The sequence below is a fragment of the Peromyscus leucopus genome, chromosome 22 (assembly GCF_004664715.2).
Source record: "Peromyscus leucopus breed LL Stock chromosome 22, UCI_PerLeu_2.1, whole genome shotgun sequence".
Lineage (NCBI taxonomy): Eukaryota > Metazoa > Chordata > Mammalia > Rodentia > Cricetidae > Peromyscus > Peromyscus leucopus.
In genome coordinates this window covers 40,797,538-40,811,938 of record NC_051081.1, presented here as the reverse complement: position 1 = coordinate 40,811,938, position 14,401 = coordinate 40,797,538, and the positions used below count along the sequence as shown (strand labels likewise).

Here is a 14,401-nt window from a genome sequence, read left to right as displayed (position 1 = left end):
TTCACATAAAGCAGGTTCTTCCGCAGCTGAACCTGTCTGTCCTCTGCCTCCGTGGACTTTTTCTCTGTTTTCCTGTTTGCAGAACACCTTCACATCTAGGGTTCATCCTTGCTCACTGTTTTCCTATCCAGGGTACCTTTTGCCTTTCCTTCATTTGCTTTCGCAGTATTTATTTTGTTATTTATTGTTTGTTTGTTTTGTTTTTTGTTTTTTTGAGACAGGGTTTCTCTTCGTAGCTTTGCACCTTTCCTGGATCTTGCTCTGTAGACCAGGCTGGCCTCGAACTCACAAAGATCTGCCTGCCTCTGTCTCCCGAGTACTGGGATTAAAGGTGTGCGCCACCACTGCCCGGCTTATTTTGTTATTTATTAAGAGATTATTTTGTTATTTATTAAGAGAGAAAAGAAACCATTTAACTGATCTTTAAAATTAGCTATTTTAGCTCTAACAATTCCTCAGGAATACTTCTAACATTGGTGTGCTCTTGGCATTTAGTTCATATTTCCTTTTGTTCTTGTGTTACATTTATGGGGGGGGCAGGTATAACGAGCCTTTTTCTGTCCTGCCAGCCAGCTCCCAAATAATGACCCGGAGACTTCTTATTAATTACGAAAGCTCAGGCCTAGCTTAGGCTTGTTCCTAACTGGCTCTTCTAACTTACAGTAATTTATAGTAATCTATGTTCCATCACACGGCATTACCTCCCTTCCATCTTGTACCTCCTGTGTCCTCTCCGTGTCTCCTGGAGTCTCCCACACACCTAGATTCCTCCTCCTCTTCCTTTTTCTCCCTGGAAATCCCACCTATACCTCCTGCCTAGCTATTGGCCATTCAGCTTTTTATTACACCAATCACAGCAACACACCTTCACATAGTGTACACAGATCCTGCAACAGGGTGGGGTGGACTTCAGGACTAATATCACCCATGTGGAGGTCAGAGGGCAGCTTGGAAGAGTCATCTCTTTCCTTCTATTACATGGGTCCCAGGAATTAAACTCAGGTTGTCAGGCTTAATGCAAGCAATTCTACCCACTGAGACATTTCACTGACCCCATATTACTTTTAAAAAACGTAATATTTTTATTAATTCCTTGAGAATTTTATACAATGCATTTTGATCATATCCTCCTCCAACAGCTCCCAGAACTGTTTCTCACCTCCCCATGCCCTCCTAACTTCAGGTCCTCCCCTTTTTAATAACTGAGTCCAATTTGTGGTAGCCAACTTGTGCTAGGTGTTGGCCCACATTTCTAAATTAAATACTTAATTTCTATTTATTGTTCTATTAGATGTCATCTGCTCACTTCCACCCAGATAAAGAGTACATTTTCCCTCTTCCGTACACAGTCAGACATCCCTCCTTCCAACCCGTTGTATTTTTCAGTTTTTAATCAGATCTGTGTTTAGTGCGTTTGCGATGGCATGAGGCAGTACTGCGTAGTGACTGTATTGTATCTTTGCAGCCTGCAGTATATTTTGACTGCATTTCCCTCCTTTTTCATCGTTGCTTCCTTTCACTGAGGTCATGTCTGTCTGTCCTTCCTCTTAGTTTCTCTCTGCCACAGTCACTTCTTTAACCTAACACGTCTCTACAAGTGAAAAGCAGTCCCTGGGCCACATTGGAGGGATGGTTTCTTGCTCTAGGGGCTGTGGCCCCGAGTGTGCGGTCCTTCGCGTCCGGTCTGCACTGTCTGTGTTCCAGGCTCCTCCTCGACTGCGCTCCTTCGAATTCCTCTTCCTATCTGCCAGCTTAGATCCTGTTTCCTAGATCCCATGACAAGTGCAGGAGGAGTGACCTTGTAAATAATGCAGCCTATCATAGGTTTTGTAAGACTGGGGGTGTGGCATGGTGGGCTGAGTATGTGCAAGGTCTTGGGTTTGATCCCACCACTGAAAACGGAAGAAAAAGAGACACCCTCTTAGACTTGCAGCTTGGAAATAATTTTTCCCTGGAATTCAGAGCCAATAATCCCCTACCCGCCCTTTTTTAAAAATTATTAATTAATTAATTTTGGTTTTTCGAGATGGGGTTTCACTGTGTAGCCCTGTCTGTCCCAGAACTCACAGGGATCCTCCTGCTTCTGCTTACCAAGTGCTGGGATTAAAGGTGTGCGCCACCACCGTCCTCCCCCCACCCCCCACCGGGGTTTGGAGTTGCTTATGAGAAATTCTGGTGTCATTCTGATCTCTTATCTTTAATATGTGAAGTTTCCTCACAGTTCACATCTTTGAGACTTTTTTTTTCTTTTTTTTTTTTGGTTTTTCGAGACAGGGTTTCTCTGTGTAGCTTTGCGCCTTTCCTGGGACTCACTTGGTAGCACAGGCTGGCCTCGAACTCACAGAGATCCGCCTGGCTCTGCCTCCCGAGTGCTGGGATTAAAGGCGTGTGCCACCAACGCCCGGCAAGACTTTTTCATTTTGTTCTAAGAGTTTGAAATTTTTCAGTGAAGTATGGCTGGCATTTCGTACATTGCATTTGGGTTTTAGGGGGCTCTTTTAATACAAAAACTCTTATGCCTAAGACCTTGTATGATTGTCAAGCACGACCACTAAGCCTTTGGTTTGGTGTGTAACTTATGATGGCTTCAAACTCACAATCCTCCCGAGTGCTACACATCTAGCCCCACGCCTAGCTTCATAGACATGGATTCTAAGCTCCTTTCCTCCTCTTCATATGGTCTCTGGGTTCATGGGGACAGTATCATTTCCTTTGGCTTTTTGCATTTGTTAGGTTTTCACTCTCTTCCTTTTTCTGCTTGTTTTCGCTGGTAGATTTTTTTTTTCCCCTCAAAGATTTTACTCTCCACCCATTTTCAAGATGAAGATGGGGAAAACTGATGGGCACTATTACACACAGAGGTAGGGTTTGTCCATATGCCTAGATTGATCAGCTACTGCCGTTTTCCTAGGACTAGGAAATGTAGTGATTCCCAATATCCATGACAACCTATGCTTAGCTCACAGCAGACCTGGGCTAAGAAGAATGATTGGGCTCCCTGGGCAAGCCTCACTGTGGGGTATTGAGTATAACCGAGCATTTCATTAGGAGTCTGTGGTTTTCAGGATCTGTAGCTCTTCCTTCAATTATTCTGTTTTCTGGGAAGGAATCTTCTTCCATGTTCCTATGTAAAGAGTAAGAAGAGCCTGTCTGCTGATGTTCAGAGCTCAGCAGGGAAAGAAGCTGAGAAATCCAGTGTTCAGCTGGACTTACTCTACTCAGTGTGGACTTCACGCTCAGCTGGGCTTACTCTTCTGTTCGGGACTTCACGCTCAGCTGGTATCTCTCTTTGGCTTAACCTTCTCCGGAAACAAATTTATAATCTTCTGGGCATTAACATGCTTCTTGAAAGTCGGTCTGGGAGCGTGTATTAAAATGAAAAAATGGACATACTCTGCCGGTAGTGAATGAGACTTTGAAGTTGTAGTAGGCTAGCTGGTGCTACTCTTTGTAGCTGAGATTTGGTGGTGAAGGGGTATAGAAAATAACTAGACTAGTAATCCTGGACTGGAGGCAAGGTGTAGTCCTGCAACAGGAAGGACGGAAGGAAGGAAGGAAGGAAGGAAGGATGGGAGGGAGGGAGGGAGGGAGGAAGGAAGGAAGGAAGGAAAGAGGAAGTAAGTAAGTTTGGCAGCAAAAGTGGACAGGTGTGAAAGGATTTAAGAGGAGAGTGAAATAATCTCTGCCCCGCCCCCATGGCTGTCTGCTGTTAGGGGTCAAAGTCGTTTTCTGAGGGTGATGTTCGTAGAGGGTGAGGGGACAGTAGATAGAATGGCAGGTATGCTGAATGAAAGGAATGAGCTTCCAAGAGGAAGTTTACGAATTTGTCAGCAGCTTCATGATAGACTAGCAGATGTATTATTGTAAGTGAGGTGTAAAAGGACCCAAGATTCATCTGGAGATTATTCATCTCTGAGTTGGGGTGCTCTGGGTGTTAGTTGTTTCTGACTGGTGAAAGGACCTAAGCTTGAAGTTCTTACACTTAGTGTCTCCATGAGGGATAGCGCCTGAGAACACAGTGTTCCTCTGTCCAATCACCGACTTCTGATCCAGAAAATCTGGCGGAGGCACAGTCACCAGAAAAGGCCCTCCGGGCAACCATGGCCTGCACGTCAGGTCACGTTATGGGCATTTGTTGCTTAAACGTAATGTAGATAAGTTCTTTGGATTTGATAACTGGGCTGAATTGTGGGGCAGAGGTGGTGACGCAATTCAGCTGGGTTTTGAAATCTCTTAAGATGTGCATAACAAGAGGACTGTCAGCTAAGGATCCAGTTTGTCAGGGGATATGTGAGTGACTGAGAAGTTGATAGGTCGGAGTGGGCGGAGTGAGTAATGTCAACAGTTGATGAAGGAAGATAGCCCACTGAACCCCTCACCTGCCACTATTCATTTTATTCATTCATTTCTTCCGAGTATGCTGAAAAAAAAAATTGCTACCATTGAGGTGTGTGAAATGTTAGAGAATCAGGAGTGAGGCCTCTACTGAAGAGATTTGAAAGGCGGAGAACCCCAGGGTTTCCTGTGTGGTGAGGAGGTGGGGAGAACAGTTTGTAGGGTTGCTGCAGATGGAGGGAGGTGCAATCCATTCCTTGTTCTCTGAGCTCTTTTCTTGGGGCACCTTGAGACTTCCAGATGTGTCCTTTATGCTTGCTCTGTTCCCCTGCGGCCCCCACCGTTTTCCTCAGTTTCCCGAGAGGCCCAGGCTGGTTCTGCTTGTTAGTTGGTAGGGTTCTGGTACCCTTTATTTGGGGCGTCATCTATACAAACTGTCAGGAAAATCAGAGCGCACACTTAGAGGTGAAGGCATCCAGAGTTTTGTGTTTTCTCCAGGCATGCCACTTTCAGCAGCCTCTGTGGGTTACACTGTCTGATTGCTCTCCAAACCTGTCCATTTGGGGTTGTATGGAGCCTTCATTGTCAAGACATGATTGCTAATAAAATGGGTAAAGAAGTCAGACCAGCCCAGTCCTCCAACATAGGGAGCAGTGTGAAGAGGATGGCACTGTACTCCAGAACCACATCAGCTAAGATGGAGAAAACCTTACTGCATGTGGAAATAGAGAGATTAGTTGGAGAAATAGTCTGGACATGGTGGCACGTGACTGCACTCCCATCATTTGGCAGCTGAGGGACAAGGGTTGCTTTGAGTTGAGGACATCCCAGGTTCCATAGTACAGGCCAGGATGTGCTAGAGTATGAGAGACTCTGTCTCAAAGGGGAAAAGACAATATGCACACAGAAAAATAGACATTAGCCAGGCAGTGGCGACACACACCTTTAATCCCAGCACTCGGGAGGCAGAGCCGGCGGACGGATCTCTGTGAGTTCGAGGCCAGCCTGGTCTACAGAGTGAGATCCAGGACGGGCACCAAAACTACAGAGAAACCCTGTCTCAAAAAAAAAAAAAAAAAAAAAAAAAAAAAAAAAAAAAAAAGACATTAATGGAAAGAGACTAGCTTTACTAGGTACAAAGACTATATATAGAATTTAGGAATTCTGATTCAGTATTTTGTGTGAATGTATGTTTAAAATTATATCTATATTACTAAGTATATTTCAGACAAGAGGTAAGTTCCACTTTTTCTGTATCAAGATGAGTGTGTGAACATTTCAGTTTATAAATATGACAGATAAAATCAATTTTTAAATGTTAAATGAATCCTGTCAACCTTTGATCAACTCTACTCAGTCACAATGTATATTTTTTAAAACATTTTGATAGATTTAATTTGCCAACCTTTTAGTTCACATTTTTTCATGTATGTTCATAGTGATACTGACATACAGTTTTGCTTTTCTAGAAGTAGCATCTGGCTTTGATATGAGGGTAATATAGACCTCACAGAGTGGCTTGGTAACTATTTCTTCTTTGCATGTTTTCTTGAAAATAATATAAACTGATAGTGTTTTTTCCCTTGAGTGTTTGGCAGAATTTACCAGTGAAGCCACGTAGGTCTAGATTTGTTTGTGAGCTCTTCAGTCTTTAAGCTTGACTTTCTTAGTTCATAGTAGGCCTATTGAGATTACCTAATTCTTCTGGAAAAAGCAGTGATATTTTCTATCTCCATAGAAAGTTGCCTATTTTGTGTAATTACCCAAGTCATAATGTTTTCTAATTATTCTTTTAATGTAGAAAAAAGGATTGAAATCTAGTTTTTTTTTTCCTCTTTGCTCTTTGAGGGCCACCACCCAAATCCTAAATAAATACATGGAGACTTATAGTTACTTGTGAATGCCCGGCCTTAGCTTGGCTTGTTTCTAGCCAGCTTTTATTAACTTAAATAATCCTGTCTACCTTTTGCCTCTGGGATTTGTTCTTTCTCTATTCTCTATTCCTTTCTTTCCTTCTTACTGTGTGACTGGTTGTGTGGCTGGGTGGCTGGCCCCTGGTGTCCTCTCCCTTCTTCTCAGTTCTCTCTCATTTATTCTCTCTGCCTGCCAGTCCTGCCTGTTTCTCTCTCCTCCCTAGCTATTGGCTGTTCAGCTCTTTATCAGACCAGGTGTTTTAGACAGGAAAAGTAACACAGCTTTATAGAGTTAAACAAATGCAACATAAAGAATACAACACATCTTTGCATTATTAAACAAATATTCCACAGCATAAATGAATGTAACACATCTTAAAATAATATTCCACAACATTTCCCCCTTTTTGTCAAAGTAAAAAGAAAGGTTTCAACTTTAACATAGTTAAAACTATATACATATAAAACTCTATACAACAACAACAACAAAACAGTTATCAAGTAAGAATTGCATTTACAGGCCGGGCAGTGGTGGCGCACGCCTTTAATCCCAGCACTTGGGAGGCAGAGTCAGGTGGATCTCTGTGAGTTCAAGGCCAGCCTGGACTACCAAGTGAGTTCCTGGAAAAGGCACAAAGCTACACAGAGAAACCCTGTCTCGAAAAACCAAAAAAAAAAAAAAAAAAAAAAAAAAAAGAATTGCATTTACAATATTTAGTCCATTTGTATTTAGCAAGTTCAGAGAAAATACTCCATTATCTATCTTAGTGATTCCAAAGTTTTATAACTAATTTACTTTCTATCATAACTAAGGAAAACAATAACTCTATTTAGTTTTTAACTCCATCAAAGACCCCAGAAAGATGTAATATTACCTAACAACAGAGACATCTGGCTACCTGGACAGTCACCCGAAGTTCCTGTGTGACGTTGGGGCATCCATCTTCAGCCTACAGGCCTAGACTATCTGGTAGACTTTTCAGGGAAGTAGGAAATTTGAAGGACTGTCCTACCTTGTATTGGCAAAATTCATCAGTCATTTACCTCTGTGTCCTGCAGAATGTCTGGCAGACTCTTCTGTGAAGCAGGAATCTCGAAGGACTGTCCTTCCTTGTTTTGTCAAAGTTCAATAGTCTTTTTCATATGTCCCTGTTTGTCCAGTCTATACAGCATATTGTCAGCAGTTAAGGCAAGAGCAGTTTTTTCCCTAAATGGCCAGCCTTGCCATATTGAAAGCAAACTCCATATGGAGTTTCTTTGATGCCCATTATCCTTTTATGAAATAAATTGGTGCTTCCAGGAGCAGATGTGTCTGATTGTCATGAAAAAGACCTTAGGTTATTAAACATCTTAAATGCTGTATTCTGTAGGTCTTTGAAGTGTTTGAAAATCATCTATCTAAAATATACCTGTTTCACCTTGAAAACATAACTAATGTGACTTATTAAGTTTTATTATTATAGATTAACTACTAACCTCATTTCTTATTTATACATTACATTTTTAAATGAACTGCATAAGCACACTACCCGAAACAAGAGTAGAAACATACATACATTGTAACAAAAACAACTTTAAATTTGTATCGATGTACAAAAATCCATGCAAAAGCAAACTATCTGAGATTAATAGTTGTCTTTTTAATTATGTCCTGTATAATTATGTTCCCCATAGTGATAACAAACATTCATAACCCACCAAATAACCACCATCCATCCACACCCCATCACTTGGGAATGTGGGCGTTGTTCTCTAGACTGCTTCCTGTTGTCTGTGGGCAAAGGCATCTTTAGGGGTCCCTGAGAAAATTGAAAAAATGGCCAAGTCCTGGGAAGACCAGCAGTAACCTTTGTTGATAGAAATCACCTGTCAAATTTCAGGAGGTCTTCCCTGATCAAACCTGATCCATATCCATCCTGAAGGAATCCACAGCCTCTCATTTCCTGTGAAAACAAAAGCAAAACTTCTCCAAAGCAAGACATTTTTTTTTACTTCCATTTTAAAGTTAAGTCATTCTTAAAATATCTAGGCTAATTTATTTCATCAATCCCTCTTTCAATCCCATGTCTCTTAGCAGCTGTTGTTTGCTTATCAGCAATCAAAAAATTCAAGGTCGATACAGCAAGATACATGATCCAGACTCCCTGTGTATTTCCCATTTCTGCGTGGCTTATTCTTTTTTTAATGTTACTTTACTTCTCTCTTTAAAAACTTTATTTTATTATTTTTAAACTTTTTTTTTCTGTAATTGTCTATATCTTTCTCTTTTCTTTTTTAAGCCTATGCATATTGTTTAGTGCACTGTAACCTGTTTAGAGTTTTTTTTTTTTTTTCCTATCTGGGATCTGTCTTTATTGCTTATCTCTAGTCTTTTGTCTGCATGAGCAAAAGACTGCTAAGTAGCACAGCTGGGACCTCCACTGCTGCTTTAGCGGCTGGCTCTGCCCACTTCTCAAGTCCATGAAAGCAAAGCCTAAATAAAGCTTGTAGCCCAGTTGGAGGTGCATTTGACGAGGGACCACATTCAAGCTAAAGCCCCCTACTTCATTGTTTTTTACTCTGTAGGTGTATGTATTGAATATTCTGCTTCTCTATGCCAAATCCATGTCAAAATACCATCTTATACACACAAGAAAAATCATGCCGGACGGTGGTGGCGCACGCCTTTAATCCCAGCACTCGGGAGGCAGAGCCAGGCGGATCTCTGTGAGTTCGAGGCCAGCCTGGGCTACCAAGTGAGTTCCAGGAAAAGGCGCAAAGCTACACAGAGAAACCCTGTCTCGAAAAACCAAAAAAAAAAAAAAAAAAATCATGTGTAGTGTATATGTCCATCAATGGTTGATCACACAGACACACACATACACACACATATACACACACACACATATACACACACACATACACACATACATACATACACATATACACACACACATACACACTCATACACACATATACACACATACATACACACACATACCCACACATACACATACATGTACATATACACACACATACATGCATACACACATACAACAAATACTTGAAATGGCAAGATAACATTTAAAGTTTTTTAAGATTCTAACATTGACTGGCCTGGTTCTTTTATTTGTTGTTGTTTGTTTTGTTTTAGTTTTAGTTTTTGTACAGCTTAATAACTGAGGTGGTCAGATCTTGAAATGCCATAGAGATAGTCTTAGGGGTTTAGGACTTTATTCTGTTAATAGTGAGAAGACATATAAGGATGATTTAAAAAAGTACTTCTATACTTCGGTTTGTGGTTTGAAGATATTTCTTATGATACCTAAGCATAAGTGTGAATATTACTGGATTTGTAGAAAATGATGTGATAAAACCCAGAGCCATCCATCTCTTTCAGCCTGTACATCATCTTTCATGGGCCCATTGTCTTTCTAATCCAAAGTCTTTTCTTTTCTTAGGTAACCCAGGCTTTTCTCCCTTTTACTTGCCATTTGCAAAGACCTTATACTCTTTGACGAAAGGCAGCTTTCCGGTGTGGATGATCTCTCATGCTGGATTTACCTTGGTTCCCAAAGATAAGAAGATTCTTACAGCACCAGATGGTATGTCCTTTTTAACACCTTTTTGATTGACAGCGAATGGGTCTTCTTGTTTCCAGAAAGCCTGTTTGCATTCACATTTCACAAGTGATCAATCACCTCTGTTTGTGGTTTTTAGACCCCAGGTGCCACATTTTAATAATTTTAGCGATAGTTTGTGTTTTGCAGATAATATTCTTAAGAATTTGAGCAGATCAACAATTTAAGTATGAATCACCTTCTTTACTTCCTAACTAGTGACCAGCCATATATTTATTGATAACATACTTCCAAAGGCTACTAGAAGAAATGCTGGAGGAGGAAAAGTATAAGACATTTAGAGTCTAAGATCTTTAGAGGTACATTCTCCCTCTTGTTCAAAGAATGGCGACATGACAGAATGCCCTGCTGGTTACATGAAACCCACAGTAGAGGTCAAAGGAGACGTGGTGGAGTAATGGATGTCATAGTTTGAGCTGCTGTGGCACAATACCATTGAATAGATAACTTACAAATAAATTTATTTCTCACAATTTTCTGCTTTTGGGTGGGGAGGGTATAGGCTTGTGAATTGCACCTGAAATTGTGTGGTGCTGGGAAAATACTCCACTGCTAACCACATCCCCAGCCCATGTGTTGGAATTTCTCAAGGCAGCTTAGTCCAAGGTGAAGACACTGGGTAATGGATACCTGGGAAGGAGATTCCACTGCCTGCTCCATGGAGGCATTCTCTATGCACCTCATCATAGTGGGAAGAGAACCAAGCTCTTGAGATCCCCTTAAGGGCAGTAGCCCTGTAAGAGTGCTCCCCCACAAAGGATTCACTCTAATACATCTGTAGGTAAAGGGGGGGTGTGATCATTAGATCATAGAAGGAGGTTTTGATGCATGGGTGGGTCTGGGATGTGTGGGGGAACATGAGTGTAGCCATGTAAGTGACAGAGTAGCACAGAAGGAAGCGAGGTCAGGAGGTATGTTGCTGCTGTGTGGAGCTAGCTTGAGAAAGGAGAGCTGGGCTTCTGTGTGGTAATGTGCTAGATGGTTTATGAGGGAAAGAAATGTTACTGTAGCATTGCAAGCTACCTGCTTTCTACCCATAAGGATTCTAGCATGTTTACTTACCTAAAGCTTTTATAAGTGAGAGGAAGTCCATAATTTAAATTCCCCTACAGATGTCAAGCTCGAGTCTCCTGCTGTGGGGAGACAGGAGCCTTATTGCTTGTTTCACTCCTGGTTCTTACAGGCCTCTCTGTCTGTTTTAAAGATACAGTAGCATTTGCCTTTGTTTTCTTTATGATTGTATAGTCCCGATTCTTTTAGATATTAGTATACAGATTTCAATATAAAAAACCTGTATGCCATGAATGATCTACATGATATTCAAGGCTGGTTTTGATGATATTTCTTGTTAACTGTGTACTCTGGCCACCCTCCATTTTATCAGCTACAGTTGTTGTCTGTTTTAAAATGATTGTGGTTATGATTATGTATGTGAACTCTTCTTAATACTCTCTGAAGATTAGTGCATTCATCCAGCTTTTGGTAGGTGTTGTAGGTAGATAAATAATGTCAATTTATCTTGTTTATAACTTTATATTTTATAGATCATCTCTTAAGTCCAGTGACTAATACATGATTTTATTCATTTTTTAAAACAATTTTTGTATTTTTCAAATTAATTGTATGTGCCTCTTAGGTAGAATTTAGACAATACAGAAGCTTAGTAAAATGTTTAAAAATTTCTGTTTTATAATTTAAAATTGGAAAAGAATATTATAACCTATGATGCTTTATTTGAATTATGATCAAAAATTGTTCTTCAAAACAAGTAAATATTGGTACATTATCACTGAAAGAATCAATTTTCTAGTACTTTAATGCTGAATACAGTAGCTCAGGAGTTTGGCGAGACTGAATTAAGCCTGTATATTAATATCTAAAAGAATCGGGACTATACAATCATAAAGAAAACAAAGGTAAATGCTACTGTATCTTTAAAACAGAGAGAGAGGCCTGTAGGAACCAGGAGTGAAACAAGCAGTAAGGCTCCTGTCTCCCCACAGCAGAACTGTGAGAACTGTCAGTTGGTGGGTGTATCTTCAGTGAGTTCCTGTTATTATTATTATATTATTTTTTGCCCTTTGTAAAACCATATATTTTACTTTTTTCATGAAGATGCTTTTCCATGTTTATGTACTGCTTCTTACTGCTCAGAAATTGTAGTTGGCAAATATTATGCACCAAGAAAAAGGTCCACTGTAGAATTCTTCCAAAATAAGTAGTAGACTTCCAGTTTCAACTCTGACGAGTAGGGCTCGGAGTCTACCTCTCCTCTCCTCACAACAGGAAACATGCTGGACAAACTGAAAACCAGTGATTTTTCTTAGACAAGTCAGACACTCAAGACAACAGGACCCATGCCATGTGCGCACCACTGTGAAAGAACAGCTCCCTTGAGAGAACTTTAGGAAGCCTTAAGGCAGCAGAACACAGATGGTGTTGGCGATGAATTACGGACCACGGGCGGAAATGCCGACTGTTTTGAGAGTGAAATGGAAACTGTTAGGGGGCTTCCCACACTCTCTTGAGCATTACCTCCAGGAACTCCCATTTCCGTTCTTTGTCAGTGTTGTGGCTGTGACTGTGGTTTTGTTGTTTGTTTTTGTTTTTTTTTTTTGACTTGTTTTATGTTGTGTGTGTGAGTCATGGCTGCGTGTATGTCTGTACACACATCTCTGAGGAGGTCAGAAGAGGTGGAATTGGAGTCACAGGTAGTTGTGAGCCACCATGTGGATACTGGGGGAATTGAACCCAGCCAGGTCCTCTGCAAGAGCAACAAGTGTTCTTAACCTCTGAGCCATCTCTCCAGCTCTCTTTGTTAATGTTTTAAGACAGGGTCTCACTAAATCGCTCAAGCTGTCTTTAAACTTCCAATCCTCTGCCTCTACCTCTCTAGTGGTGGGGTGGTGGGAGTGTACCACCATGCCCAATTCTAGTTTAGATTCTACATGTCCCCAGAATGTTCTGCTGAGGGATTGGTCTCCAGTGCAACAGTTCTCAGAGGTTAGGGTAGGGCCTGTGGAGGTGATTATGTCAGGAGGGCTCTGACCTCATGAGTGAATTACTCCATTTAGGGATTCATAAAGTAATGGGATCTTGGGAGATGGCAAACCGTTTTGGAGTAAGTTGGTCATTGGGGTCATAACCTGGAGGATATTTTTTTTCCCCTGTCCTGTTCTCTCTTTTTACTTCCTGGTTGCCAGAAATCCAGCAGCCTTGCTCTGCCATCCCTTGCCTTGATGGTCTTTCCCCCAAATCCCCAAAACAATGGGGCTAGACAGCTGTGGTGGAAACCTCTGAAAACACGAGTTATTGTCTGTGAGAGCTTTGTCCTGGCAGTAAAACCAACACTGCGATTATCTGAGAACATCCCCCAGGCTCTTCCTGAGGGGGAAGAGAAGAAATCATTTTACAGCCTTCCCAAAGAAGTCTCAATAGCAAAGGCCTACTCTCCAAAAGACTAGACACTGCCAGACCTTGTCTAACCCAAGGGGAGGGCTTCCTGGTCTTCCTGCCTCAATAGAGAAGAAAGTAATTTGAAAAGTATTTTTTTTTTTTATGATCACGGCACAGACTCTAAGCACCCCCCCTCCAGACTGATATTAAGTATAAGGTTGTAGAATGCTTTCCTCTCATATTTCACCACTATCTCAGGAGGCTTCGAATATAACAAAGGTGTGTACACTGCAAGACACAGGACCTATTAAGGAGGTCTTAGGGCAAACCAGTGGTAAGAAGGGGGAAGAAACAAAGACCTGGAGGAAATCAAAGCCTCTAACATATTAGCTGTACTCAGGCCTGGCCACTGTGATACAAAGCTTCATGCAAGGATCCAATACTTGCATTCCTGGAACTGGTACAACTCTAGCCAAAAAAGTTACAAGGCTTTGTAAAAGGCAAGAAAAAAATCAATAAGACTAAACAAATAGTGAAGCATGACCAAATTCAGATGTGCCTCTTGCTGATTTTCAGACTATCAGATAGAGCATTTAAAGTAAACATGACAATCAATATAGTGAACTCTGGTGAAAACTGTAACATATTGCAGAAGAGTAGGAACCCGGTGGCAGATGGAGACTTCTACAGAAGGAATCAAGAGGAAAAACCAGAAAATCCTGCAACAAAGTGAAGAGTGACTCACTGGGCCTGCGGTTCGACCTCGTGCAGCTGAGGAGAGGTCTGTGAGATTGAAAATAGGTCAGTCGAAACTCCCCAAACTGAAACGCAAGGAGGAAAAAGAAGAGACTGTCCGAGAACTATGGCAGTTTCCAAGGCATGACAGCTGCATAATTACAGTACCTGAGATGGAGAGAATAGAGCCAAAATAATGGAAGTCCTTATGTCACATGACAAAACTCGGATTCAGGAAGCTGGGAGACACTGAGCAGGATCAGTACTCAGAATCACATGTTGAAATTACAGGAAACCAGTAGCAAATAGAACCCGTGAAACAAGACAACGATGAGATTTCCGAGAGCCTTCTTATCATACGTGAAGACAAGAATAAAGTAAAATACTTCGTTTTAAAAGACA

At 41.2% G+C, this 14,401-nt stretch overlaps 1 protein-coding gene across 2 annotated transcripts in view; it reads left to right on the top strand.

The window, feature by feature from the left end:
• Positions 1-14,401, top strand: part of Ldah (lipid droplet associated hydrolase) — a 74,906-nt gene that overhangs the window by 10,988 nt on the left and 49,517 nt on the right. For both annotated transcript variants that reach the window (XM_028867605.1, XM_037198135.1), the window contains exon 3: positions 9,689-9,832. In XM_028867605.1, coding sequence (XP_028723438.1) covers positions 9,689-9,832 — 144 coding nt within the window. The remainder of the gene's footprint in view (positions 1-9,688; positions 9,833-14,401) is intronic.